At 45.9% G+C, this 27,289-nt stretch overlaps 1 protein-coding gene across 1 annotated transcript; it reads left to right on the forward strand.

Moving 5' to 3' along the window:
• The first annotated feature begins 11,767 nt into the window (after window positions 1-11,767).
• Window positions 11,768-27,064, forward strand: VAT1 (vesicle amine transport 1). Its single transcript, XM_060203437.1, has 6 exons — window positions 11,768-12,264; window positions 16,881-17,088; window positions 17,484-17,654; window positions 17,753-17,842; window positions 24,810-25,051; window positions 25,647-27,064. The coding sequence occupies exons 1-6, from the start codon at window positions 11,857-11,859 to the stop codon at window positions 25,728-25,730; spliced, it is 1,203 nt and encodes a 400-aa protein (XP_060059420.1). The 5' UTR covers window positions 11,768-11,856; the 3' UTR covers window positions 25,731-27,064.
• Window positions 27,065-27,289: the final 225 nt, after the last annotated feature.

The following is a 27,289-nucleotide window of genomic DNA, read 5'->3' on the forward strand; positions in this document are numbered from 1 at the left end:
GCGGCCCCCTCCGCCCCGCCCCCAGCCCGGCCGCCGCGCCCGGCCCCGCCCCCGGCCCCGCCCCCTGGCCGCTCAGTCGGGGGCGGGGCGAAGCCGGGCTCTGGGAACCCGGTTACCTGGTGCGGAAGGGCTCAGGGGAGCGGCTGCGGCTTCGCTGCCGGCTGTGTGCGGCCGCCTCGGGGTGGGGGCGGGGCGGAGTTGGGGCGAAGTTGCGAGCCGGCGGTGGCGCGAGCCTCGGGCGGTCTGCTGCCCCGCGCGCGGCTGTGCTGGTGCTGCAGGCGCGCGGCTGCGAGCTGCCTCCGGGCGGCGGGGGCTCCAGGGCAGGAGAGTGAGAGTCTGTCTGCTGGGTTTTCTCTCCCTCTCCCACCCTCACCGGCTTTTGGGGATTGAGATGATGGACTCCAGCACAACCGCCCCGGACCGTGGTGACATCATTGGCTTTCTGTCCCCATGACGACGGACGGCCTAGTCTCGGGCTGTGGGGCCTTAACTGCGGGCCTGGACTAGCAAGGAAAAGTGGAGAGAATATCTCCAGCAAAGAGCAGGGTGGAAAGTTTTGAGGAAGCTGCGTCCTCTGGTGGATGCTTCAAGGAGAAGGAGACGAGTTAGGAGAAGATAGAGCTAGCTGCCCAGAAGGACACCCTGCTGGAACGAGAGGCAAGCTTTAACGTCATTTCAGGCTTGATTTTTAGCCCAACAATAGCCGCTGCGTTTCTATAGCTACCTATTTTTTGTTGTTGTTTTGGTTTGTTTTTTCTTTCCTTCCTTCCTTCCTCTTGCCAGAATTTTCCTGAATTTTCAGAATTTTTTTGTGTGCGAGCAATTCCACCAGGAATAATGAATTTCTTCTTTTCCTTTCTTTTTTTTTAGATAGAGGGAAGGGAGAGACACTACAGCCCTGCCTATCACATGTGAGGTTTCCTTTTAACATAGTGCTCCTATTGGTTGCCGGGTATTTGAACCCAGGTCCTCAGTCAGCAAATTGTGTGTTCCAGTGGTGAGCTAGCTACGGACCTACCCCCCCCAGTAACATTTTTTTACATTTTAAAATCCTTTCTTAGGGGCAGGTGGTGGCACACCTAGTAAAACGCACATACTGCAGTGCGCAAGGTTGCAGGCTCAAGCTCCTAGTCCCCACCTGCAGGGGGAAAGCTTCACAAGCGGTGAAGCAGGTTTGCAGGTGTCTCTGTCTCTCTCCCTATCACCCCCTTCCTCTCAATTTCTGACTGTCTCTATCCAGTCAGTAAATAAAGATAATTAAAATTGTTTAATTAAAACATTAAAAAATAAAATCCTTAAAAAAACTTTTAATTTAGGCATCTCACTATAAAAATCTTTTTAAAAATCCTTTATTTACAGCTCAGGAGGTGGCACAGTGGATAAAGTCCTGGATTCTCAAGCATGAGGTACCACATCTCATTCCTGGCACTGTATACTTCAGAGCGATGCCCTGGTTCTCATAAAAGAGTAAATAAATAAATAGTTCCTTTAGAGTACATTAAGTGATGCAGTGAGTAAATTGCTTAACTCTCAAGCCTGAGATATCAAGTTTGGTTCACAGCATCATGTATGCCACAGTGATACTCTGGTTCTCTCTCCTCCTCTGTCTCATTTATTTTATTTATTTACTTACCTTTATTTGATAGAACAGAGAGAAATTGAGAGGGGTGGGGAAGATAGAGATGGAAAGAGAGAAACACTTGGCAACATTCACTGCTTGTGAAACTTCTCCCACCCAGGTGGGAACCAGAGGCTCCAACCCAGGTCCTTGTGCATGGTAGTGTGTGCACTTGACTGAGCGCACCACCACCTGACCCTGTAGCTCCTATTCACAGGGTTATTACTGGGGCTAGGTGCTTGCACCACTTACCTCCTCTGGTGGTCTTCCCTGCCCCCCTTTTCTTTTTGATAGAAGTTGAGAGACAGAAATACAGAGGAAGAGACAAAGAGGAAAGATACTTGTAGCACTCCTCTACAGCTCGTGAAGCTGAATCATGTAGTTGGGGGTCAGGAGCTTGAACCCAGGTAATTTGAACCCACACTAAGTTTTTCACTTTACTGGGTGAACTACCACCTGGTCATAATATAATAATAGTAATAATAATAATAATAATTATTATTATTATTATTTTATCAGAGCATTGCTCAGCTCTGGCTTATGGTAATATGAGGGACAGAATCAGGAACCTTGGAATCTTAGTCATGAAGGTTTCTTTGCATAACCATTATGCTATCTCCTCAATATATTTATGTACCTTTGGGGGGCCGGGCAGTGGTGCACCACATTAAGCACACATAGGATTAAGCGCAAGGACCCATACAAGGATCCCAGTTTGAGCCCCCAGCTCCCACCTGCAGGGGGGTCACTTCACAAGCGGTAAAGGAGGTTGTAGGTGTCTATCTTTCTGTCTCCCTCTCTATTTCCTCCTCCCCTCTCAATTTCTCTCTCTTATCCAAAAAAAAGAAAAAATGGTCACAGGAGCAGTGGATTTGTAGTGCAGGCACTGAGCCCCAACAATAACCCTGGAAATAATAAAATAATGATAAAATTTTGTGACTTAGGAGTGACACATTGGCCTCCATGATGCCAACCAGACATTCCTGGACAGACAACCCCACTAATGTGTCCTGAAGCTCCGAGTCCCCAGAGCCCTTCCCCACTAGGGAAAGAGAGGCAGGCTGGGAGTATGGATCAACCTGTCAACACCCATGTTCAGTGGGGAAGCAATTACAGAAGCCAGACCTTCCACCTTCTGCATCCCACAATTACCTTGAGTCCATATTCCCAGCGGGTTAAAGAATAGGAAAGCTATCAGGGGAGGAGATGAGATACAGAGTTCTGGTGGTGGGAACTGTGTGGAGTTGTACCCCTCTTATCCTATGGTTTTGTCATTGTTTCCTTTTTATTTAAAAAAGCAAACAAACAAACAAAAACCATTGACCTCTCAAGCACAGGGTTCTGATTTTGATCCCTAGCATCACATGTGCCAGAATGATGCTCTGATTTTTCCCTCATTGTCCTCTCTCCCCTCTCCAATAAAATAAATAACTAAATCTATATATATATTAAAAAAAAGGGTGGAGGGGGAGTCAGGTGGTAGCACAACGAGTTAAGCGCAGGACCAGCATAAGGATCCAGCAACAACTAAGAGAGTCGGGCGGTAGCACAGTGGGTTAAGCGCAGGTGCAGCAAAGCTCAAGGACCGACGTAAGGATCCCAGTTTGAGCCCCCGGCTCCCCACCTGCAGGGGAGTCACTTCACAAGCGGTGAAGCAGGTCTGCAGGTGTCTGTCTTTCTCTCCCCTTCTTTGTCTTCCCCTCCTCTCTCCATTTCTCTCTGTCCTATCCAACAACGATGACAACAATAATAATAACTACAACAATAAAACAACAAGGGCAACAAAAGGGAGTAAATAAATATTTTTTAAAAAACAATAACTATAATAATAAAATAAGGACAACAAAAGAGAATAAGTAAATAAATTAACATTTTTTAAAGGGTGGAGATAAATAGTATAATGGTTGTGAAAAGACTCTCATGCTCCAAAGTCCTAGGTTCAATCCCCCACACCACCCTAAGCCAGAGCTGAGTAGTGCTCTGGTAAAAAAGAAAGAAAGAAAGAAAGAAAGAAAGAAAGAAAGAAAGAAAGAAAGAAAGAAAGAAAGAGAGGAAGGAAGGAAAGAGGGGCCGCACCTGGTTAAGCGCACACACTGCAGTGCACACGGACCCAGGCTCAAGCCCCTGGCCCCCATCTGCAGGGGGAAGGCTTCATGAGTGTGAAGCAGGACTGCAGATGTCTCTCTGTCTCTCTCCCTCTCTATAACCCCCTCCCCTCTCAATTTCTGTCTGTCTCTATCCAATAATAAATTAATAAAAAGTATTTAGGGAGTCGGGCGGTAGCACAGCGGGTTAAGCACATATGGTGCAAAGCGCAAGGACTGACGTGAGGATCCCGGTTCGAGCCCCTGGCTTCCCACCTGCAGGGGAGTCGCTTCACGGGCGGTGAAGCAGATCTGCAGGTGTCTGTCTTTCTCTCCCCCTCTCTGGCTTCCCCTCATCTCTCCAATTCTCTCTGTCCTATCCAACAATGACAACAGCAATAACAACAACAGTAACAACTACAACAACAATAAAAAACAAGGGCAACAAAAGGGAAAATAAATAAATATTTTTTTAAAAAGTATTTAAAAAAAGAATGAAAGAAAGAAAGAAAGAAAGAAAGAAAGAAAGAAAGAAAGAACCTTCATGGGAGACAGTTCAGTAGATAAGGCATTGAACCCTCAAGTATGAGGTCCTGAGCTGGATCCCTGGCACTGTATGTGCCAAAACGATGCTCTAGTTCTCCCCACCCCCTATAACTAAATAAGTTAATAAATAAATCTCTCTGGTTCAGTGTCTATGAACATGTCACCTGCTTGGGAGGGGACTGGTGAGGTTGTCAAATGGTGACATTAGAAAAGTGAGCTATTGACCAGTTGCCACCTCCTTTGGAAAGCCCTCAGAGTAGCTGCTTAGTAATGTTTTTTTTTGTTTGTTTTGTTTTGTTTTGTTTTTAATCTTTTTATTTTATTTATTATTGGATAGAGACAGAGAGAAATTGAGAGGGAAGGGGGAGGTAGGGAGGGGGAGAAACAGAGACACACCTGCAGCCCTGCTTCACCACTTGTGAAGCTTTCCCTCTGCAAGTGGGGACCAGGGCTTAAACCTGGGTCCTTGCGCACTGTAATGTGTGCACTTAACCAGGTGCGTCACCACCTGGCCCCAGTAATGTTTGATCATCAACTATTGATCAAAAAGATGTGATCCCCTATTAATGTTCAGAGAAAATCAAGTTGACTTATGGAAACTTTTAGGTGCTGGTGAAATAGCTGACTTCTTGTTGACCATAAGCCAGAGCTGAACAGTGCTCTGGTAAAAAAAAAAGAAAGAAAGAAAGAAAGAAAAGAGAAGAAAGAAAGAAAGAAAGAAAGAAAGAAAGAAAGAAAGAAAGAAAGAAAGAAAGAAATAGCTGACTTGTTTAATGTATTGTTTTGCAATGTGTGCAACCCAGGTTCAAGCCTGGCTTCCAACACATTGAAGAAAGCTTCAAAGCAGTGGTCTCTATTTCTGTCTTCCTCTGTCTCTTTAATTGTTATTGATTTATTATTTCATAGAGACAGAGAGAAATTGAATAGGGAGGCGGCCATAGAGAGGGAGACTTTAGACACCTGCAGCCTTGCTTCAGCACTTGTGAAGGTCCTTGTGCACAGTAATGTGTGCGCTCAACCCGGTGTACCACCGCCTGGCCCTCCCACTCCATCTTGCCTCCAGGGTTATCACTGGATCTGGGTGCTGGCACTATGAATCCACTACTCCTAGTGACCTTTTTTTTTTTTTACATTTTATTGGATAGAACAGAGAGAAGTTAAGAGAGGAGAGGGAGATAGAGAGGGAGAGAGAAAGATAGACACCTGCAGACCTGCTTCGCCACATGTGAAGCTTCCCCCTGCAGATGGGGAGCTGGGGGCTGGAACCCGTATTCTTATGCAGGCCCTTGTGCTTACTACTGTGTGCGCTTAATAGGGTGCACCGCTCAGCTCTGGCTTATGATGGTGCGGGGTATTGAACCTGGGATTCTGGAGCCTCAGGCATGAGAGTTTCTTTGCAAAACCATTATGCTATCTACCCCTGCCCTTAACCTGAGATCTTTGGTGCCTCAAATAATGAAAGTCTTTTTGTATAACCATTATGCATTCTCCCTCACCTCCACTCTCCCATCCCAAAATTCAATTTTAGGAGCCCAGAACACCGAGGATCAGCTGGTACTTGATACTCTCAGAATGCATCCTGATGGGAGTAGGGCGGTTGCGCAGCAGGTTAAGCACAGGTGGTGCAAAGCGCAAGGACCCGCATAATGATCCCGGTTCACAGCAGTGAAGCAGGTCTGCAGGTGTCTGTCTTTCTCTCCCCCTCTCTGTCTTCCCCTCCTCTCTCCATTTCTCTCTGTCCTATCCAACAACGACGGCATCAATAATAACTGCAACAATAAAACAAGAAGGGTAACAAAAGGGAATAAATAAATAAATATTTAAAAAAAAACACTAGGGGCCAGGCACCTGGTTAAGCGAACACACTACAGTGCACAAGGATCTGGGTTCAAGCCCCTGGTCCCCACCTGCAAGGGGAAAGCTTTACGAGTGGTGAAGCAGGGCTGCAGGTATCTGTCTCTCTCCATCTCTATCTCTCCTCCCCCTTAATTTCTCTGTCTCTATCCAATAATAAATAAATAAATAATAAAGTTTAAAAAAAGCACTAATCCATCCTGATTGAGGTTGTCCTCAGGTGTAATGTTCATCAGATACACAGATTCATTGTAGTAATTTGTAAATAAAAGAACTACCAAAATCAACAACAAGCAGACAAATGACCCCATCCAAATATGGGGGGAGGACATGGACAGAATATTCACCACAGAAGAGATCCAAAAGGCCGAGAAACACATGAAAAAATGCTCCAAGTTATTGACTGTTAGAGGAATGCAAATAAAGACAACAATGAAATACCACTTCATTCCTGTGAGAATGTCATACATCAGAAAAGGGAACAGCAGCAAATGCTGGAGAGGGTGTGGGGTCAAAGGAACCCTCCTGCACTGCTGGTGGGAATGTCAATTGGTCCAACCTCTGTGGAGAACAGTCTGGAGAACTCTCAGAAGGCTAGAAATGGACCTACCCTAAGACCCTGCAATTCCTCTCCTGGGGATATATCCTAAGGAGCTCAACACATCCATCCAAAAAGATCTGTGTACACATATGTTCTTGGCAGCACAATTTGTAATAGCCAAAACCTGGAAACAACCCAGGTGTCCAACAACAGATGAGTGGCTGAGCAAGTTGTGGTATATATACACAATGGAATACTACTCAGCTGTAAAAAATGGTGACTTCACCGTTTTCAGCCGATCTTGGATGGACCTTGAAAAAAATCATGTTGAGTGAAATAATTCAGAAACAGAAGGATGAATATGGGATGATCTCACTCTCAGGCAGAAGTTGAAAAACAAGATCAGACAAAAAAAAAATCAGAAGTAGAACCTGAAATGGAATTGGCGTATCTCACCAAAGTAAAAGACTCTGGGGTGGGTGGGTGGGTGGGGAGATTACAGGTCCAAGAAGGATTCAGAGGACCTAGTGGGGGTTGTATTGTTATATGGGAAACTGGGGAATGTTATGCATGTACAAACTACTGTACTTAACTGTTGAATATAAAACATTAATTCCCCAATAAAAAAGAAAAAGCAGCAACAAATGCTGGAGAGGTTGTGGGGAACCTTCCTGCACTGCTGGTGGGAATGTAAATTGGTCCAACCTCTGTGGAGAGCAGTCTGGAGAACTCTCAGGAGGATAGAAGTGGACCTACCCTATGATCCTGCAAGTCCTCTCCTGGGGATATATCCTAAGGAACCCAACACACCCATCCAAAAAGATTTGTTTATACCTATGTTCATAACAGCACAATTGGTTTTTTTATTTTATTTTTTTACATTTATTATTTATTCTCCCTTTTGTTGCCCTTGTTGCTTTTTATTGTTGTAGTTATTATTTCTGTTGTTGTTGTCATCATTGTTGGATAGGACAGACAGAAATGGAGAGAGGAGGGGAAGACAGAGAGGGGGAGAGAAAGATAGACACCTACAGACCTGCTTCGCCGCTTGTGAAGCAACTCCCCTGCAGGTGAGGAGCTGGGGGCTCGAACTGGGATCCTTAACGCTGGTCCTTGTGCTTTGCGCCATGTGCGCTTAACCCACTGCGCTACCGCCCAACTCCCATAACAGCACAATTTATAATAGCCAAAACCTGGAAGCAACCCAGGTGTCCAACAACAGATGAGTGGCTGAGCAAGCTGTGGTCTGTATACACAATGGAATACTACTCAGTTATTTAAAATGGTGATTTCACTGTTTTCAGCCCATCTTGGATGGAGCCTGAAGAAATCATGTTAAGTGAAATAAGTCAGAAACAGAAGGATGAATATGGGATGATCTCACTCTCAGACAGAAGTTGAAAAATAAGATCAGAAGAGAAAATATTAAACAGAACTTGGAATGAAGTTGGTATATTGCCCCAAAGTAAAAGACTCTGGCTTAGGGGGTCGGGTGGGGTTCAGATCCTGGAACATGATGACAGAGGACCTAGTGGGGATTGTATTGTTATATGGAAAACTGGGAAATGTTATGCATGTGCAAACTATTGTATTTACTGTTGATTGTAGAACATTAACCCCCTAGTAAAGAAGAAAAAATTTCCTTTTTGAAAAACAAAAATAAATAAATAATGAAACAAAAGAAAATTCAGCTGAGAAAATTTTAAAGGTATCACCTGTTCATTATTCAATGTAGCGGGGATGGGGGGGAAGGGAACTTCTGGAGGTGGGAGTATATAGCATATAGCATAATGGTTTCGTAAAGAGACTCTCATGCCTGAGGTTCCAAGGTCCCAGGTTAGGTTCAGTCCCCCACACTACCACAAGCCAGAGCTGATCAGTGTTCTGGTTAAAAATATACATAAAGAAAACTTCTAAAAATAATAAATATTTAATAGATAAATAAAATTATAGACCAGAAAAATAGTTCACTTAGACAATGCACTGCTTTGCCATGTGCTTGATCCAAATTCAAACCCAGCCCCTACCACACTTCAGTGCTGTGGTTTTTTTCTCTCTCTAGTTCTGCTTCTCTCGCTCGCTCGCTCTCACTGTCTCTCTTCCTCTCTGAAAAGGTCAGTCCAAAGTGGTGAAACCCTGGAGATGACTAAAAACTGAACATTGCTTCTTCTGTTCTTTATTTCTTACTACCACCTGGGTTATCAATGGGATTCAGTGACAACACAATGAATCCACTGTTACTGGTAGCGATTTATTTTCCTTTTTCTTTTTTTCTTTTCATTTCTTTTTAAAAAATATTTATTTATTTATTCTCTTTTGTTGCCCTTGTTTCACTGTTGTTGTAGTTATTACTGTTCTTGTTATTGATGACGTTGTTGTTGGATAGGATAGAGAGAAATGGAGAGAGGAGGGGAAGACAGAGAGGGGGAGAGAAAGATAGACACCTGCAGACCTGCTTCACCGCCTGTGAAGTGACTCCCCTGCAGGTGGGAAGCTGGGGGCTCGAGCCAGGATCCTTACACAGGTCCCTGCACTTTGTACCACCTGCACTTAGCCAGCTGCGCTACTGCCCGACTCCCCATTTCTTTCTTTTTTAAAAATATGTAGAGTCAGAGAAATCAAGAGGAAATGGGGAGATATTAAGGGAGAGACAAAGAGAGACAGTTGCAGCACTGTTTCACTGCTCTAGAAGCTTCCCTCTCTACAGGTGGGGACTAGGGGCATGATAAGATAAACACTAACAGGTGCACCACTGCCTAACCCCCCAAAACTGCTTCTTTAAATTGAAAATATTTAACTTAATTTGGTCTTTACCTTGTAAGTATGAGTAAGTGGTTTCACTGTAATTTAATTTTCTTTCTTTCTTTTTTTAAATATTTATTTATTCCCTTTTGTTGGCCTTGTTGTTTTATTGTTGTAGTTATTATTGATGTTGTTGTTGTTGGATAGGACAGAGAGAAATGGAGAGAGGAGAGGAAGACAGAGGGGGAGAGAAAGACAGACACCTGCAGACTTCCTTCACCACCTGTGAAGCTACTTCCCTGCAGGTGGGGAGCCAGGGGCTCAAACCGGGATCCTTAACACCAGTCCTTGCGCTTTGTGCCATCTGTGCTTAACCTGCTGTGCTACCATGGAACTGGGGTCTTTATACAGGTCCTTGCGCTTTGCTTAACCCTCTGCACTACCGCCTGAACCCTGAGAGTCAGTTTTTTTAACACTTTATTTTATGTATTAATGAAAGAGAAGTCATATACTACTCAACTCTGGTTGGCAGTAGTGCTGGGGATTGAACATTGACCTCAGAGCCTCAGGCAGGAGAGTCTTTTGCATAAGCATTATGTTGTCTCAGTACCAAGAGAGAGTCAGTTTGCATAACCATTATTCTATCTCCCACAACTTTTAAAAATTTATTTATTTATTTATTTATTATTACCAGAACACTGATCACCTCTGGCTTACAGTGGTACAGGGGCTTGAACCTGGGACTTTGGAGCCTCTTTGCACAATCATTATGCTATCTACTTCCACACTCCCCCCAACCTTCATCATCTTTTCATACAAGAGAAATTGAGGCACCAAGTTTTAGTTTGTTGTTGCTTGTTTGTTTGTTTTTTCTTTTTTATATTTATTTATTTTCCCTTTTGTTGCCCTTTTTAAATTGTTGTTGTAGTTATCATTGTTGTTGTTATTGATGTCATCATTGTTAGATAAGATAGAGAGAAATGGAGAGAGGAGGGGAAGACAGAGGGGGAGAGAGAGACAGACACCTGCAGACCTGCTTTACTGCCTGTGAAGCGACTTCCCTGCAGGTGGGGAGCTGGGGGCTCAAACCGGGATCCCTACGTTGGTCCTTGCGCTTGGCGCCATGTGCACTTAACTCACTGTGCTACCTTGTTTTTTCTTTTTTTTTGTTAAATGTCACTAGGGTTATGGCTTGGGTTTGGTGCCAGAACTATAAATCCACTGCTCCTAGTGGCCATTTTAAAAATTATTCTATTTTATTTGATAGGACAGAGAACAGTTAAGAAGAGTGGGGGAGATAGGGAGAGAGAAAGAGAGAGAACTGCAAACCTGCCTCACAGCTAAGCCTGTGCAGGTGGGGAGCAGGGGCTAGAACCTAGGTCTTTTTGTATGGTAATATGTGTGCTTAACCTAACTGGGTGTACCACCGCCCAACTGCACCCAACACCTCTCAACCCCCTCTCCTGAAGCTTTAGGTTTAAAGACTCATCTTTTTGTCCCGACTATGCTAATGCAAGACAATAAAGAATAAAATCTGATTTTTCTCTTGTCTCACCAATGAGTAGAGTCAGAACCTGAGGAACAACTTGATTGTATTCTGATCTGTATATGGCTTGGGACAAGAGACTGTCAGTGCAATCTGTTTTAAGCGCAGGTTTTGACCGTTTTATTAAATTCTTTTCTTTCTCTCTTCTTTCCTTTTTCTTCTTCTTTTAATTTTTTAATTATCTTTATTTAATTATTGAATAGAGACAGGCAGAAAACCGAGGGGGGGTGATTGTGAGGGAGAGATAGACATCTGCAGCACTGCTCCACTTCTCACAGAGCTTTCCCCATGTAGCTGGGGGTTTGAACCCGGGTCCTTGTGCACACATGTGTGTAACATGTGCGCTCAATCAGGTGCACCACCACCCGCCCCCTCCTTGTTCTTATTTACTAGAGCACTGGTTTATGGTGGTGCTGGGGACTGATCTTGGGACTTGAGAGTCTCAGACATGAACGTCTTTTGCATCACTATTATACTATCCCCTCCCCACCCCTTAGACTCGGGACAGACTCAGAGATGCGTGCCAGACATTCATGAATTTTGTGGGATATCATGTACCTTTACAGACAAGTATTCTGTTTCATTACTATTAGATTGTCAATACGACATAACTGAAATTACAAGATAAAGTTCCTTCTTTTTCCTTATGTTGTGGTGATATTTTCTTAAAGTTGCACAAGACTTACTGTAAATAAATATGCAAGCTAAAACGCGGCCTGCACGTCCCAAGAACTACACCGCTTGTCCCTAGGCCTCCCGAACTTCCGCTGGCCCTTTAAGTGGACACGCGAGGCCCCGCCCTCGGCGCCAGCCCCTCCCATCAGGCTCAGGGTCCGCAGTCGCCTCTGGTTCAGACGCGCGCGCCCCGCCCTCTCCAGCTGTGTAGAGTCCAGCTGTTTGCGCTCGCTGGTCGCGAGTTCCAGCCATGTCCGCCGAGAAAGAGGCAGCCGAGGCGGCCACCGTGGTGGCGGCAGTTGAGACAGACGTGGCGGAAGATTCGTCGTCGCAGCCCGCCAAAGTCGAGGTGGACGACACGCAGCCGGCCCCGGCCTCCGAGGCGGTTGCAGTGGAGCCGCCGCAGCCGCCGCTGCGCTGCCTGGTGCTCACGGGCTTCGGCGGCTATGAGAAGGTGAAGCTGCAGACCCGGCCGGCTGCGCCCCCGGCCCCCGGGCCCGGACAGCTCACGCTGCGAGTCCGGGCCTGCGGGCTCAACTTCTCCGACCTTATGGCCCGACAAGGGCTGTACGACCGGCTGCCGCCTCTGCCCATCACGCCGGGCATGGAGGGCGCGGGCGTGGTGATCGCCGTGGGTGAGGGAGTCAGCGACCGCAAGGTGAGCGGGGCGCTGGGGGAGGCTGGGCGGCCGCGGGGGTGTGGCGGGGTGGGGAGAACTGGCGCGCACCCAGGTAGAACCGATTGGAAAGACTAGCCAGAGACCCTGTGTTCTGAGGGCCCTGGTGAGCTGGATTTCGATTCCCGAAGGAGGACGAGATGGCCGTATCACCCCCTCCCACATTCTTGATTGTGGCTGCAGCCTAGCAGCGATGGTGGCGCTGGTGCCGGGGAGGGTGGCAGGGGAACAATAAGACGCCCGTGCGCGTGCGCACAACCACCTTGCACCCCTCCACTCTAGTGAAGCCACACCTGTCGTCTGACCTCCAAACACTCCCTGGGGAATTGTGACTTGCGACCCTGAGCACTGACTAGGGCCCTTTCCTTGAGGGAGCTTGAGGAGCTAAGTGGGTGAAGTTGGGCGGGGGCGCATTGCCTTGTCAGAGCCCTAGTCACATGCAGCCCCGTGGTCTGTGGGGGTGTGAGGCGGCCCCTCCCAGAACAGCCCTGGGGAGCCGGGCACACCCATCATGGAGGGGAGGGAGAACACACACGCACACACATACACACACACTTCCCATGACACACACACACACACACACACACACACACACACACACACACACACTTCCTCTGATATTTGAGGAGGGGGAGGAGAGATTGGGTCTCTGGATCTTTGTCTTGGACATGCTCTCCCAGAAGACTGAAATATCTCCTCTCCTCCACTGCCTGTGACTCAGCCAGCGGGCCATGACCCGCGGCTGCCCTGGAGAATGTTCCCGCAGAACCGCCTCTGCCTTCCTCTCCTTAGACCCCTGCCTCAGAGATCCTGGCACGTCCATTTGGACTCGGGTGGGGGTGGGGATGGGGGTGTGGCACCATGATCAGGTTGGCCCAGCTTTGCCAGTCTGTTTCTTCATGGCTTTATCCTTAATCTTAGCCACAAGCCTGGATTCAAGGGAGTTCCAAATAACTAACTTTTTGAGAGGCCTGAGATGAAACCTTTGCACGCATATAATTTCTTCTCGGAATTTTATGGGGTTCTTTTCAAATATGGACCCTGTCAGACGGTCTTTTCAGAAGCAGCCTTGTCTTGCCAAATTTGCCAATCCCTAATCCCAGAGAAACTTGGGTTTATTGTACATGCAAACAGCATCTACATAAAGGGCTTTTCCAGTTCAGCCCAGCCCCACCCTTACCACTGACTTCTAAATAATCCCACTCTTGAGAAGGTACTAAGTGATTTTTTTTCCCCTTTGTTTTTGATGAGGGGAGTTGTAGTTCATATCACTGCTGAAGGCCACCCACCTAACCACCCCTCCCCATATTTTCCGCTAAGTAAATACAGGATATCCTGTCCAGGGCACGAATCTGATGTAAGAGGCTGGATTCTGTGCTCCCTCCTGAGATCTGGCTTGGGGAGGCAGTATGCCCAAATCTGAGTCTGGCCATTGTCAGGACTGATTACTGTATTTTCCCAGCTCTCCTGGGATATTTCTGAGTCTGCTGGTGAGTTCTGGGGTGAATCTCCAATTCTTCATATCAATCCTGTGCCTTCAGGAAAATATCCTAGTCTGCTCTTTATCCTCCTCAGCTGTAGAGTGGGGGAGGTGATAAGGACATGAAAATGAGTATTGTGGGAGCTAGGAGATAGCATAATGGCTATACAAAAATCTTTCATGCCGGAGGCTCCAGTGGTACAAAGTTCAATCCCCAGCACCACTATAATCCTGAGCTGAGCAGTGCTCTAGTATAAAAAATTTAAAAAAAAGTATTGTGGAAGCCCTATTCTCTTTCCCCTTGAGTCCCATGTCTTGTTATTTACATAGAATTCCCATCATTCCTAGCAGTGACCAAGACAGACATGGATTGTGCCAGAGCATCATTCACACTACTTCTCAGCTGTTTAGGGAATGGGGAGAGACATTTTCTCTCCATTCCCCTTGACCCCATTTGCTAAACTTGAGGAGAAGATTCTGATTTTTTTTTGCCTCCTTTCCATTCTTTGAGGAAGCCTTCATGCAGGTGATTCAGAGTGGGGAAGAATGCCTTTCCCTGCTGGGAGGGATTATATGATTTTTGTTCTCTTACCCATCCTCCATTGTTGGGTGAAAGTATTTTCTGGGTCCCTTAGTACTGGCTCATATACTTCTCCAGCCCCCACCCCTAATCACTCAGAGACCTTTATCTGTTTTCTTTTCTTTTTTTTAAACAGTTTTTTAAATTTATTATTCTATTTATTTATTGGATAGAGACAGCCAGAAATCAAGAGGGAGAGGGGTGATAGGGAGAAAGACAGACACCTGCAGCCCTGCTTTACCACTAGTAAAGCTTTCCCCCTGCAGGTGAGGACAGGGGCTCGAACCTGGGTCCTCGCGCATTGTAATGCATGCGCTCAACCAGGTACGCCACCACCCAGCCCCTTTTTCTTTCTTTTCTTTTTTTTTTTAAGATTTTATTTATTTATTCATGAGAAATGATAAGAGAGAGAGAAAGAACCAGACATCATTCTGCTGGGGATTGAACTCAGGACCTCATGCTTGAGAGTCCAATGCCTTATCCACTGTGCCACCTCCCGGACCACCATGATCTGTTTTCTTTCTTTCTCTGTTTTGTTTGACAGGGACAGAAAAGTCAAGGAGAGGGAGAGGGAGTAGGAGGGGAAAAGGGAGAGAGAGAGAGAGGGAGGGAGAGAGAGAGAAAAAAAAAAACCACAGCAGTGAGCTTCCTTCAATGTAGTGGGAGTTGGACTTAGCACCAAAGTCACACACATGACAAAGCAGTGCACTATCCAAGTGAGCTATTTCTCCAGCCTTTGACCTGTGCTTTGTCATGACCCTTTCCACATTCTGCATTCCTCCTTCAGAGATGTCCCCTCCTTGCTGTTTTTGCTGTTATTGTTATCAATATTATTAGTTAACACTTTGAAATACTTACTATGTGCTAAACTTTGAACTAAAAACAAATAGTGGAGTCCTTTTGTTGCCCTTGTTGGTTTTTATTATTGTAGTTATTATTGTTGTTTTATTGATGTCATTGTTGGATAGGACAGAGAGAAATGGAGAGAGGAGGGGAAGACAGAGAAAGATAGACACCTGCAGACCTGCTTCACTGCCTGTGAAGGGACTCCCCTGCAGGTGTGTGTGTGGGGGGGGCATTGAACCGAGATCCTTATGCTGGTCCTTGCGCTTTGTGCCACTTGCACTTAACTCACTGAGCTACCGCCCAACTCCCTTTATTATTATTTTTAACTGAAGCAACTTGATTTCTTCACCAATATTTCATGCTGCCTTAACTATAAGCTTATTGCTTATCAGAGATCTTACACAGTATTGAAATATAATCTGTAAAGTGGAGATAAGGCTAATATCTATCTCAAAAAGCTGCTGTCAGTGTTTACATATGAAGTACTTGCAATGGGATCTTAGTGGCCTTCATTAAGCACTCAGTAAAGGTAAGTGGTTATTTGTTTTTTTAATGATGACATTATTATTACATGACTATTGCTGTAGGTTCCATTGCTACTTCATGGCCAGGAACAAGGCTATGTGTATATTAGAATATCACAAACTGCTTGTAGGTGAATGAATTAGTGACTGAATATATTTTTTAATATTTACTTATTTATTTTCCCTTGTGTTGCCACTGGTTTTTTTTATTATTTTATTTATTTATTCCCTTTTGTTGCCCTTGTTGTTTTATTGTTGTAGTTATTATTGTTGTTGTCGTTGTTGGATAGGACAGAGAGAAATGGAGAGAGGAGGGGAAGACAGAGAGGAGGAGAGAAAGATAGACACCTGCAGACCTGCTTCACCGCCTGTGAAGCGACTCCCCTGCAGGTGGGGAGCCGGGGACTCAAACCAGGATCCCACACTGATCCTTGAGCATTGTGCCACATGTGCTTAGCCTTCCTTATGCCCGTCCTTGTGCTTTGCGCCACCTGCGCTTAACCCGCTGCGCTACAGCCCGACTCCCACTGTTTTTTTTTTTTTTAAGAATTTATTAATTTATTCATGAAAAAGACAGGAAAGAGAGAATGAACCAAACATCACTCTGGTACGTGTGCTGTCAGGGATTGAACTCAGGACCTCGTGGTTGAGAATCCAGTGTTTTATCCACTGCGCCACCTCCCAGACCACTGAATAATCTTTTATTTATTTATTTATTCATTCATTCATTCCCTTTTGTTGCCCTTGTTTTATTGTTGTAGTTATTATTGTTGTTGTTATTGATCTCGTCATTGTTGGATAGGACAGAGAGAAATGGAGAGAGGAGGGAAGACAGAGAGGGGGAGAGAAAGATAGACACCTGCAGACCTGCTTCACCACCTGTGAAGCTACTCCCCTGCATGTGGGAAGCCGGGGACTCGAACCAGGATCCTTACTCTGGTCCTTGTGCTTTGTGCCACCTGCACTTAACCCGATGCGCTACCATCCAACTCCCCTGAATAATTTTTTTTTCTTTTTTCTTTTTTACCAGAGCACTGCTCAACTCTGGCTTATGGTGGGATGGGGGATTAAACCTGGAATTTTGGAGCTTCAGGCATGAGAGTCTGCTTGCATAACCATTATGCTATCTATCCCCTCCCTGAATAACTTTCTTTATCTAATCTTCCAGGTAGGGGACCGGGTGATGGTGTTGATCCGCTCAGGCATGTGGCAGGAGGAGGTGACTGTGGCCTCAGCACAGACCTTCCTGATGCCTGAAGCCATGACCTTTGAGGAAGCGGCTGCTTTGCTGGTCAATTATATCACAGCCTACATGGTCCTCTTTGACTTCGGCAACCTCAGGCCTGGCCACAGCGTCTTAGTACACATGGCAGCAGGTGATAGGGCCCATCCTTTCATTCTCCCTCTTCATCCAATCCATATTTCCTTCCAGGCCCCTTCCTCAAAAGCCTGTCTGCACTGTTGTCATGGTAACACAGGACTGCCTAGGCCTATGGCGCCCAGGAGGCCTCTGCAGTGGTGTTACTATGGTAACATTCAGATACCAGGTCCAGCCTGGTGTGCTAGCCATAGCAACATGCCCTTACCCAGCACACTCTCCTCATCCATTTTCCTCCCCCCACCCCATTTCTCCAGCATGAAAATTGGACATGGGTTGAGGGGCAAAAGCCTCAAATGAGTGCAGGCAAAGTGAATGTGATGTGCTGGGTCCTTGAGAGGCTGGAGTGGAGGGTGGTGACCATATCTCCTGCTTATGAGTTTCTTGCTGCAGGGGGTGTGGGTATGGCTGCCCTGCAGCTCTGCGGTACAGTGGAGAACGTGACAGTGTTTGGAACAGCCTCGGCCAGCAAGCATGAGGTGCTGAAGGAGAATGGGGTCACACACCCAATCGACTACCACACCACTGACTATGTGGATGAGATCAAGAAGATCTCCCCCAAAGGTGGGCTCAGGGTATGAGGAGTTGGATGGCATAGGACAGGGAGGGGTCTCCAGATCTGTGAAGCTTAATAGTATTCTGGGCCCCTCTGTTCTTGACAGGAGTGGACATTGTCATGGACCCTCTGGGTGGATCAGATACTGCCAAGGGCTACAACCTCCTCAAACCTATGGGCAAAGTGGTCACCTATGGTGAGTTACTGGGCCAGGGATAGAGGACGGAAGCAGAGTGGGACTTAGGGACCCAGATAGTTGGTTTTGTTTTTTGATTTGTTTTAGCAACACTGGGGCCTCACACATTTAGGATTCCATTGCTCCCAGGATGATTTTTTTAAAAATATTTATTTATTTGTTCCTTTTTCTGTGTGTTTGTGAGAGTGAAAAGGAACAGATAAACATCTTAACAAGAATCATTTGATAGGGGATGGGTGGTGGTATGCCTGGTTGAGTAAATATTTATTCATTTTTGTTGCCCTTGTTTTATTGTTGTAATTATTATTGTTGTTGTTGATGTTGTCATTGTTGGATAGGACAGAGAGAAATGGAGGAGGGGAAGACAGAGAAGGGGAGAGAAAGACAGACACCTGCAGACCTGCTTCACCACCTGTGAAGTGACTCCCCTGCAGGTCGGAGCTGGGGGCTCGAACCGGTATCCTTATACCACTGGTCCTTGTGCTTCGCGCCACGTGCGCTTAACCTGTTGCACTACAGCCCGACTCCCGATGATTTTTTTTTTACTCTTTAAAAATAAAAATATCCGGTTCCAGCCCCCGGCTCCCCACCTGCAGGGGAGTCTCTTCACAAGCAATGAAGCAGATCTGCAGGTGTCCGTCTTTCTCTCCCCCTCTCTGTCTTCCCCTCCTCTCTCCATTTCTCTCTGTCCTATCCAACAATGACAACATCAACAACAACAATAATAACTACAACAACAATAAAAACAACAAGGGCAACAAAAAAGGAAATAAATAAATAAATAAAGTTTAAAAAACTATTTTTTAAATAAAAATAGTGGTCCGGGAGGTGGTACAGTGGATGGACTCTCAAGCATGAGATTCTAAGTTCAATCCCCAGCAGCACATGTACCAGAGTAATGTCTGGTTATTTCTCTCCTATCTTTCTAATAAATAAAATCTTTAAAAAATAAATAAATAAAATGCATAAACTTGCATACACATATAGGACAGGGGAGAGAGAGATTGAACTTGCGACCTCATGCTTAAGAGTTCTGAGATTTTGAGTCCAGGTGGTAGCACACCTGGTTAAGTGCACACACTATAGTACACAAGGACCCAGGTTCAAGCCCCTGGTCCCCACCTGCAGAGGGAAAGCTTCACAGAAAGGTGAAGCAGGGCTATAGGTATTTCTCTTCCTATTTCCTCCTCTTTTCTGAATTTCTGTCTGTCTCTATCCAATAAAAATAATAATAATAAAAGAGTTCTGAAATTTATCCACTGTACTCCTTACCAGCCTTCTTTTTCATCCTTCTTATTCTGATAAGAGAATAAGAAGAGATGAAAAGAGAGAGAAAGAGAGAGGCAAAGACATCACAGAATTACTCCACTGTCTGTAGAATTTATTTTGGTATCATCTCTGGTGTTCCTATATGGTAGTTGGACTCAAACCCAGATCCTTTAACGTGGCAAGATGTGTGCTCTACCAGGTGAGCTGTCTCAGGGCCTCTGACCCAGGATTTTCTGAATCTGAATGAAGGGAGAGCATCAGGGTGCGAATGGCCCTAAATATTGGTGCCGGCCACTGTCATTCTCTTTGCAGCCTTACATGCAGATCATAATCACTTCTTTGTTCTTTCTTTGCTCTTGTTTGGGAATTATTCCAGGGCAAAGTCAGTCAGTCCTTCTGTCCTACTCTCCTGAGCAAACTGCATTTTTTTTTCTATTTGAATTTTTTTTTTTTTTTTACCAGACCACTGCTCAGCTCTAGTTTATGGTGGTGCAGGGATTGAACCTGGGACTTTGGAGCCTCAGGCAAGAGAGTTTCTTTAGGGAGTTGGGTGGTAGCACAGCAGGTTAAGTGCAGGTGGCGCAATGCACAAGGACCGGTGTAAGGATCCCGGTTCAAGCCCCCAGCTCCCCACCTGCAGGGCAGTCGCTTCACAGGCGGTGAAGCAGGTCTGCAGGTGTCTGTCTTTCTCTCCCCCTCTCTGTCTTCCCCTCCTCTCTCCATGTCTCTCTGTCCTATCCAACAACGGCAACATCAATAACAACAACAAATAACTACAACAATAAAACAAAAAGGGCAACAAAAGGAAATAAATATTTAAAAATAAAAAGAGAGTTTCTTTACATAACCATTATGCTATCTACCCCCACCCATTGAAAAACTATTTTAGGAGAGCTGGGCTGTGCTTCACTCAGTTAAATGCACATAGTACTAAGCACAAGGACCCGGGTTCGAGCTCCTGGTCCCCAACTGCAGGGGAACCATGCACGGTGAAGCAGGGCTGCAGGTGCCAGTCTCTCCCTCTTCCTCTCTATCTCCCCCTCTCTCAGTTTCTCCTTCCTATCGAATAAAACGGGGAAGAAACAAAAAAGGAAAACACGGCCACCAGGAGCATTGGATTCATCGTAGTGCTGCTTCGAGCCCCAACAACTGGAGGCAAAAAAAAAAAATTAATTTTGGTGGTCGGGGAGGTGGCCAGTGAATAAAGCATCGGATTCTCAAGCATGAGGTCCTGAGTTCAGTCCCCAGCATCACATGTACTAGAGTGATGTCTGGCTCTTTCTCTCTCCTCCTATATTTCTCATTAATAAATAAATAAATAAATAAATAATTTTGGCAGCTATAGGGAGAGATGAGAGTGAGAGTGATGGCTTACAAATAGAACACAGAACTTGTATGGAGGAGGCTCTGGGTTTAATCTTTGACACTGTATATGACAGAGTAATGATTGGGTATCTCTATCTCTCATTAAATAAATATACTTTTAATTTATTATTATTTTTGATAGGATTGAGAGGGATAGCAGATATAAAGGGGGACACCTACAATTCTGCTTCACCACTCATGAAGCTTCCCTCCTGCAAGTGGGGGCTGGGGGATTCAACCAGGTTTTGGTGCACTGTTTTTTTGTTTTTAATGTATTTTATTTTTTAAAAATTAAAAACATTTTCTTTTGAGGGCAGTCCAGTAGTGTATCTGGTTAAGCACTCACATTACAATGCACAAGGACTCAGGTTCAAGCCCCTGGTCCCCACCTGCAGGGAGAAAGCTTCACAAGTGGTGAAGTAGAGCTGCAGGTGTCTGTCTCTGTCCCTTTCTATTTCCCACTCTCCTCTCAGTTTATCTCTGTCTCTATCCAATAATAAGTAAATAAATAAAAATATAAAAAATTCTTTTTTAATCGTTGTTGTAGTTATTATTATTTTTATTGTTCTTGTTGTTAGATAGGACAGAGAGAAATGGAGAGAGGAGGGGAAGACAGAGAGGGGGAGAGAAAGATAGACACCTGCAGACCTGCTTCACCACTGTGAAGCGACTCCCCTGCAGGTGGGAAGCCGGGGGCTCCATTGGGGATCCTTATCTGGTCCTTGTGCTTTGTGCCACATGCATTTAACCCGCTACGTTACCATGAGACTATCTAAAAATATCTTTAATGTTACATATTTATTATTGGATAGAGATAGAAATTGAAAGGTAGAGGTAGATAGCATAATGGTTATGCAAAGAGACTCTCATGCCTGAGGCTCTGAAGTCCTAGGTTCAATCACCTACACCACCATAAACCAAAGCTGATCAGTGCTCTTGTTAAAAAAAAAAAGAGAGAGAGAAATTGAAAGGGAGAGATAGGGGGAGAGAAAGAGGGAGAGAAACCTGTAGCTCTGTTTCACTAGTCATGAAGATTTCCCTCTGCAGGACAGGACCAGGGGCTTGAACCCGGATCCTTGAGCACTATAGTTTGTGAACCACTGCCTGGCCCCCCAGTCCTTGTGTATTGTAACATGTACTCAGACAGGTGCACCACTGCCAAGCTCTGTAAATAAATATATATTTTTAAATTTTATTTATTTTCCCTTTTGTTGCCCTTGTTTTTATTGCTGTTGTAATTATTATTGTGGTTGTTACTGATGTCGTCGTTGTTGGATAGGACAGAGAGAAACTGAGAGAGGAGGGGAAGACAGAGAGGGGGAGAGAAAGATAGACACCTGCAGACCTGCTTCACCACCTGTGAAGTGACTCCCCTCAGGTGGGGAGCCAGGGGCTCAAACCGGGATCCTTATGCAGGTCCTTGTGTTTTGCGCCACCTGCTCTTAACCCGCTGCGCTACCGCCTGACTCCCTGTAAATAAATATTTTAAAAATATATTTTATGGGGGCTAGATGGTAGCGCAGTGGGCTAAGTATGCGTGGCGCGAAGTGCAAGGTCCCACACAAGGATCCCAGTTAGAGACCCCAGCTTCCCACCTACAGGGGAGTCACTTCACAGGCGGTGAAGCAGGTCTGCAGGTGTCTGTCTTTCTCTCCCCCCTCTGTCTTCCCCTCCTCTCTCCATTTCTCTCTGTCCTATCCAACAACAACAGCAATAACAACAAGGGCAACAAAAATGGGAAAAAATGGCCTCCAGGAGCAGTGGATTTGTAGTGTAGGCACCGAGCCCGAGCGATAACCCTAGAGGAAAAAGAAAAGAAAACAAAGCAGATGTATATTGAGTGCACATGTTATAATGTACAAGGATCCAGTTTGAACCAGCAGTCCCCACCGGCAGGGGAAGCTTTGCTAGTGGTGAAACAGTGTTGCAGGTGTCTCTCTGTCACCCCCTTCTCAATTTCTGGCTGTCTCTATTCAATAAATAAATAAATAAATAAATATAATTTTAAAAATTAAATATATATTTTTATTTACTTTTTATTTCTTTTTTTAAAAAATATTTATTTTATTTATTTATTCCCTTTTGTTACCCTTGTTGTTTTATTGTTGTAGTTATTATTGTTGTCGTCGTTGTTGGATAGGACAGAGAGAAATGGAGAGAGGAGGGGAAGACAGAGAGGAGGAGAGAAAGATAGACACCTGCAGACCTGCTTCACCGCCTGTGAAGCGACTCCCCTGCAGGTGGGGAGCTGGGGTTCGAACGGGGATCCTTATGCCGGTCCTTGTGTTTTGCGCCACCTGCGCTTAACCCGCTGCGCTACATACAGCCCGACTCCCTATTATTATTATTTTTATCAGACCACTACTCAATTCTGGTTTTTAGTGGAGTGAGGGATTGTTTATTTTATTTTATTTTATTCATTTATTCCCTTTTGTTGCCCTTGTTTTAATTGATGTTGTTGTTGTTGGATAGGACAGAGAAGTGGGGGCGGAGAGAGGGGGGAGAAAAAGACAGACACCTGTAGACCTGCATCACCGCCCCTTCTCTCCCTCTCTGTCACCCCCTCCCCCTTGATTTCTGGCTGTCTATCCAATAAACAAATAAAGATAATTTTTAAAAATGACATCAATAACAACAACAACAATAAGACAACAAGGGTGTGGTCCAGGAGGTGGCGCAATGGATAAAGTGTTGGATTCTCAAGCATGGGGTCCTGAGTTCAATCCCTGGCAGCACATATACCAGAGTGATGTCTGGTTCTCTCTCTCTTCCTGTCTTTCTCATGAATAAATAAATAAAATCTTAAAAAATAAAAAAAAGATTTCCTTTCTAAGAAAAAAAAAAAGACAACAAGGGCAACTAAATGGAATAAATAAATAAATAATATTTAAAAAAAAAATATATATATATACACATATATGAAAAAGTTTATTCATAGGGGCTGGGTGGTGACACACCTGGTTGATCACACATGTTACAACATGCAAGGACTCTGGTGCGAGCCCCCGGTCCCCACCTGCAGAGAGAAAGCTTCATAAGCAGTAAAGCAGGTCTACAGGTGCCTCTCAGTCTCTCTCCCTATCTACCCTTCCCCTCGATTTCTGGCTGTCTCTATACAATAAACAAATAAAGATGATTTTTAAAAACCTAAAAAAAAAAAGAGTTAACTCATACACAAAATAAGTATGGGCTAGAAAGACAAGCATAGTGGCTATGCAAAGGATTTTGAGTGGTACGGGAAGTGGCACAGTGGTAAAGCTTTGGACTCTCAAGCATGAGGTCGCAAGTTCGATCCCCAGCAGCACATGTGCCAGAGTGATGTCTGGTTCTTTCTCTCTCCTCCTACCTTTCTCATAAATAAATAACTACAACAACAATAAAAAAACAACAAGGGCAACAAAAGGGAAAATAAATAAAAATAAATATTAAAAAATAAAGGATTTTTACTTCTGAGGTCTCAAGTTCAGTCCCCAGCCTCACTGTAAACCAGTGCTGAACAGTGCTGTGACCTTTCTCTTTGTGTCTTTCTCCCTATATCTCTTTCACTAGGAAGTTAATAAAATATTTGAAAGAGGGAGTTGGGCAGGCGGTAGCGCAGTGGGTTAAGTGCACGTGGCACAAAGCACGAGGACAGGCCTAAGGATCCCAGTTTGATCCTCTGGCTCCCTACCTACAGGGGAGTCACTTCACAAGTGGTGAAGCAGGTCTGCAAGTGTCTATCTTTTTTTTTTTTTTTAACATTTATTTATTCCCTTTTGTTTCCTTATTGTTTTATTGTTGTAGTTATTATTGTTGTAGTTGTTGGATAGGACAGAGAAAAATGGAGAGAGGAGGGGGAGACAGAGAGGGGGAGAGAAAGATAGACACCTGCAGACCTGCTTCACCGCCTGTGAAACGACTCCCCTGCAGGTGAGGCGCCGGGGGCTTGAACCGGAGTCCTTATGCCGGTCCTTGTGCTTTGCACCACCTGCGCTTAACCTGCTGCACTACCGCCCGATTCCCACAGGTGTCTTATCTTTCTCTCCCCCTCTCTGTCTTCCCCTCCTCTCAGCATTTCCCTCTGTCCTATCCAACAACGACAACAACAACAATAAAAGACAAGGGCAACAAAAGGGAATAAATAAATATTTAAATATATATATATTTAAAAGAAAGAAAGAATAGAACATGTTTGGAGTCAGCTGGAATTACTGTTGGGGCCTGTCACTCATAGGCACTGGTGAGGGTGACTGTTAAGGTACCCACAGGGGCAGACAAACTTGCCTCCAGACATGCAGGATGTGTCTGCCTGTCTGCCACCTGGATCCACAGGCCCTGTCTCCTTGTGCTTCAGGGATGGCTAACCTGCTGACAGGCCCCAAGAGGAACCTGATGGCCATGGCACGCACATGGTGGAATCAGTTCAGTGTGACATCTCTGCAGCTGCTGCCAGCCAACCGTGCTGTTTGTGGCTTCCACCTGGGCCACCTGGAGGGCGAGGTGGACCTGGTCAGTGGTGTGGTGGCCCACCTTTTGACGCTGTATAACCAGGGCCACATCAAGCCCCACATTGACTCTGTGTGGCCCTTTGAAAAGGTGAGTGGGGGGGGCCAGGTGGTAGGGCACCAGGTTAAGCGCACATAGTATGAGGCAGAAGGATACTTCGGTTCCCCATATTCAGGAGGGTCGCTTCACAGATGGTCTGCGGGTGTCTGTCTTTCTCTCCCCATCTCTATCTTCCCCCTCCCCTCTCAATTATTCTCTGTCCTTTAAAAAAAAGGGGGGGATGGCCTCCAGGAGCTGTGGATTTGTAGTGCAGCAATAACCCTGGAGGGGGAAATGAAGAGGGGGGCCCTGGTGGTGGCACACCTGGTTGAGCGAACATGTTGCAATGCTCAAGGACCTGGGTTAGAGTCCCCAGTCCCCACAAGCAGGGAGGAAGGCTTTGCAAGTGGTGAAGCAGTGCTGCAGGTATCTTTCTGTCTCTCTCCCTCTCTGTCTCCCCTTTCCTTTTGACTTCTGGCTGTCTCTATCCAATAAATAAATAAAGATTTTAAAAGGGGGGGGATGAGTAGGCTAGTTCTGCAGGCCTGGGTAAAACCTGTTATGACCAGGGTCTCAGGGCCCAGAGGGTCCCTGGAAAGAGGAGGGCTGGACAGCAATGGGAACAGAGTCTTGTCTGCCTCTGCAGGTGGTGGATGCCATGAAGCAGATGCAGGAGAAGAAGAATGTGGGCAAAGTCCTCCTGGTGCCTGGGCCAGAGAAGGAGAACTAGTGTGGGGCCTGGAGACCTTTGGGACCCAGGAAGAGAGGAGCTGGGAAGCCACGTGCATTTCATTCTCTATCATTATGTCTGCCATCTGTCCCCTGAAGGTTTCTGGCAGTGACCTCTCCCCAGCCCTGTTCTTTCTTTCCTGTCAGGGCTGCCCCTCCCCCCCTTCCTGGCCTCTGAAGAGGTTGGGAAGTGACCACTTGGATGTCTGGGCCCTGCCAAGGGGATGGGGTGGGGGGGATCAGAGGGAGGCTGGCTACTTCCTGCCCCCCAGCCTTTCCACAGGCCTACTGTGCTGCTTTTGTGCCAAGGTTAGCCAATCCTGTTCTGTGTGCTTCCACCTCTGCCCCATCTCCCTCCTACTCCTGCCCCACCACCTCCCCAAAGAATTGAAATGTCAGCTCAGGATGTGGGGCCAAAAGTCTGTGTGAGTCCAGCATGTACCTGTCTTGCCCTAGTGCCCCGCCCCCAAACCAGGCAGGCCCGTGCCCACTCTGAACTCTGTTGCCTCCTTGGATGGCCTTGTCTTCTCTCCCCAGTTTCCTAAGCACAGCTGGGCTTCTTCCACGTCCAGTCTGTCCAGTCTGTCGCTCTTAACTAAGGTTGCCTCTGACCTTAAGGGAGAATCAGACCTGCTCCCCTAGTGCCCCACCCTCCTTCACTGAGTTCTCTGGATTTGTTCTCAGTGCCTTAGTGATGCAAAACCTATGCTGGTATATGTGGTGGGGTCCCTGTGTCCACACTTCCTCCACTCCTGGACTCCCCAGTGCCTTCCTTGTTCTGGTGGAGCCGGGGTTTTGCTGCTCCCTCCCCAGTCCTACAACACTGCCAAAAATCTGTGTTTGTGTGCCAGTGGGTGGGGGAGGGGCAGTCCCTGGTCTCCTGGGGTCTATGCCAATTCCTGTCTCGGGGGCTGTCATTTCTTCATGGGTGGGTGAGGAGAAAGAGGTGGGGATACTTTCTCAGCCTTGTAGGTAAGTGTGGCATCTACCAGCCAGAACTCAGAGGCAATGCTGTCTGTTCCTTGTTCTGGGACCAAAGTAACAAAATTAAGCACATTCCGCTGTGCAGTCAAGGGAGGCCCACTGCTTTCTCAAAGTAGGGAGTCAGCTTTGCAAACAGCCTCAGACTTGGTTTACATGGGTGGGGAGATGGAGCAAGGGAGGTAAGGAGGTGTTTAGAACCTGGGTCACTGGAACCAAAGTGGGGACTTCCTGATAGGGGTGTGACTCCCTCTGTTCTCTGAGCTGGAATTGGGGAGGAATTTCTGCTTTAGTGTATCCCACCCCATTACCGAAGCTGCCTTTGTGTTTGTGTCAATAAAAAGCCAAACCCTGTGTCCTGGATGTTGCCTCTGAGGTTGAAAGGGAACGTGAGCTCCTGAAAGAAAGGCCAGTACTGATAGTGGACGGTTAGAGTTTCTTCCGAACCCCCAGCTGCCTTCCCTGCCCAAATCAAGCTTCTTTTCATGAAGTGAATATGAGGAAGAAGATAATGGCCTGGGAGGTGGTACACTTGCTAAGAGCTTTGAACTTAAAACATGAGGCCCTGAATTCAGTCCA

This window comes from Erinaceus europaeus, chromosome 12 (assembly GCF_950295315.1).
Source record: "Erinaceus europaeus chromosome 12, mEriEur2.1, whole genome shotgun sequence".
In the NCBI taxonomy this organism is placed as follows: Eukaryota; Metazoa; Chordata; class Mammalia; order Eulipotyphla; family Erinaceidae; genus Erinaceus; species Erinaceus europaeus.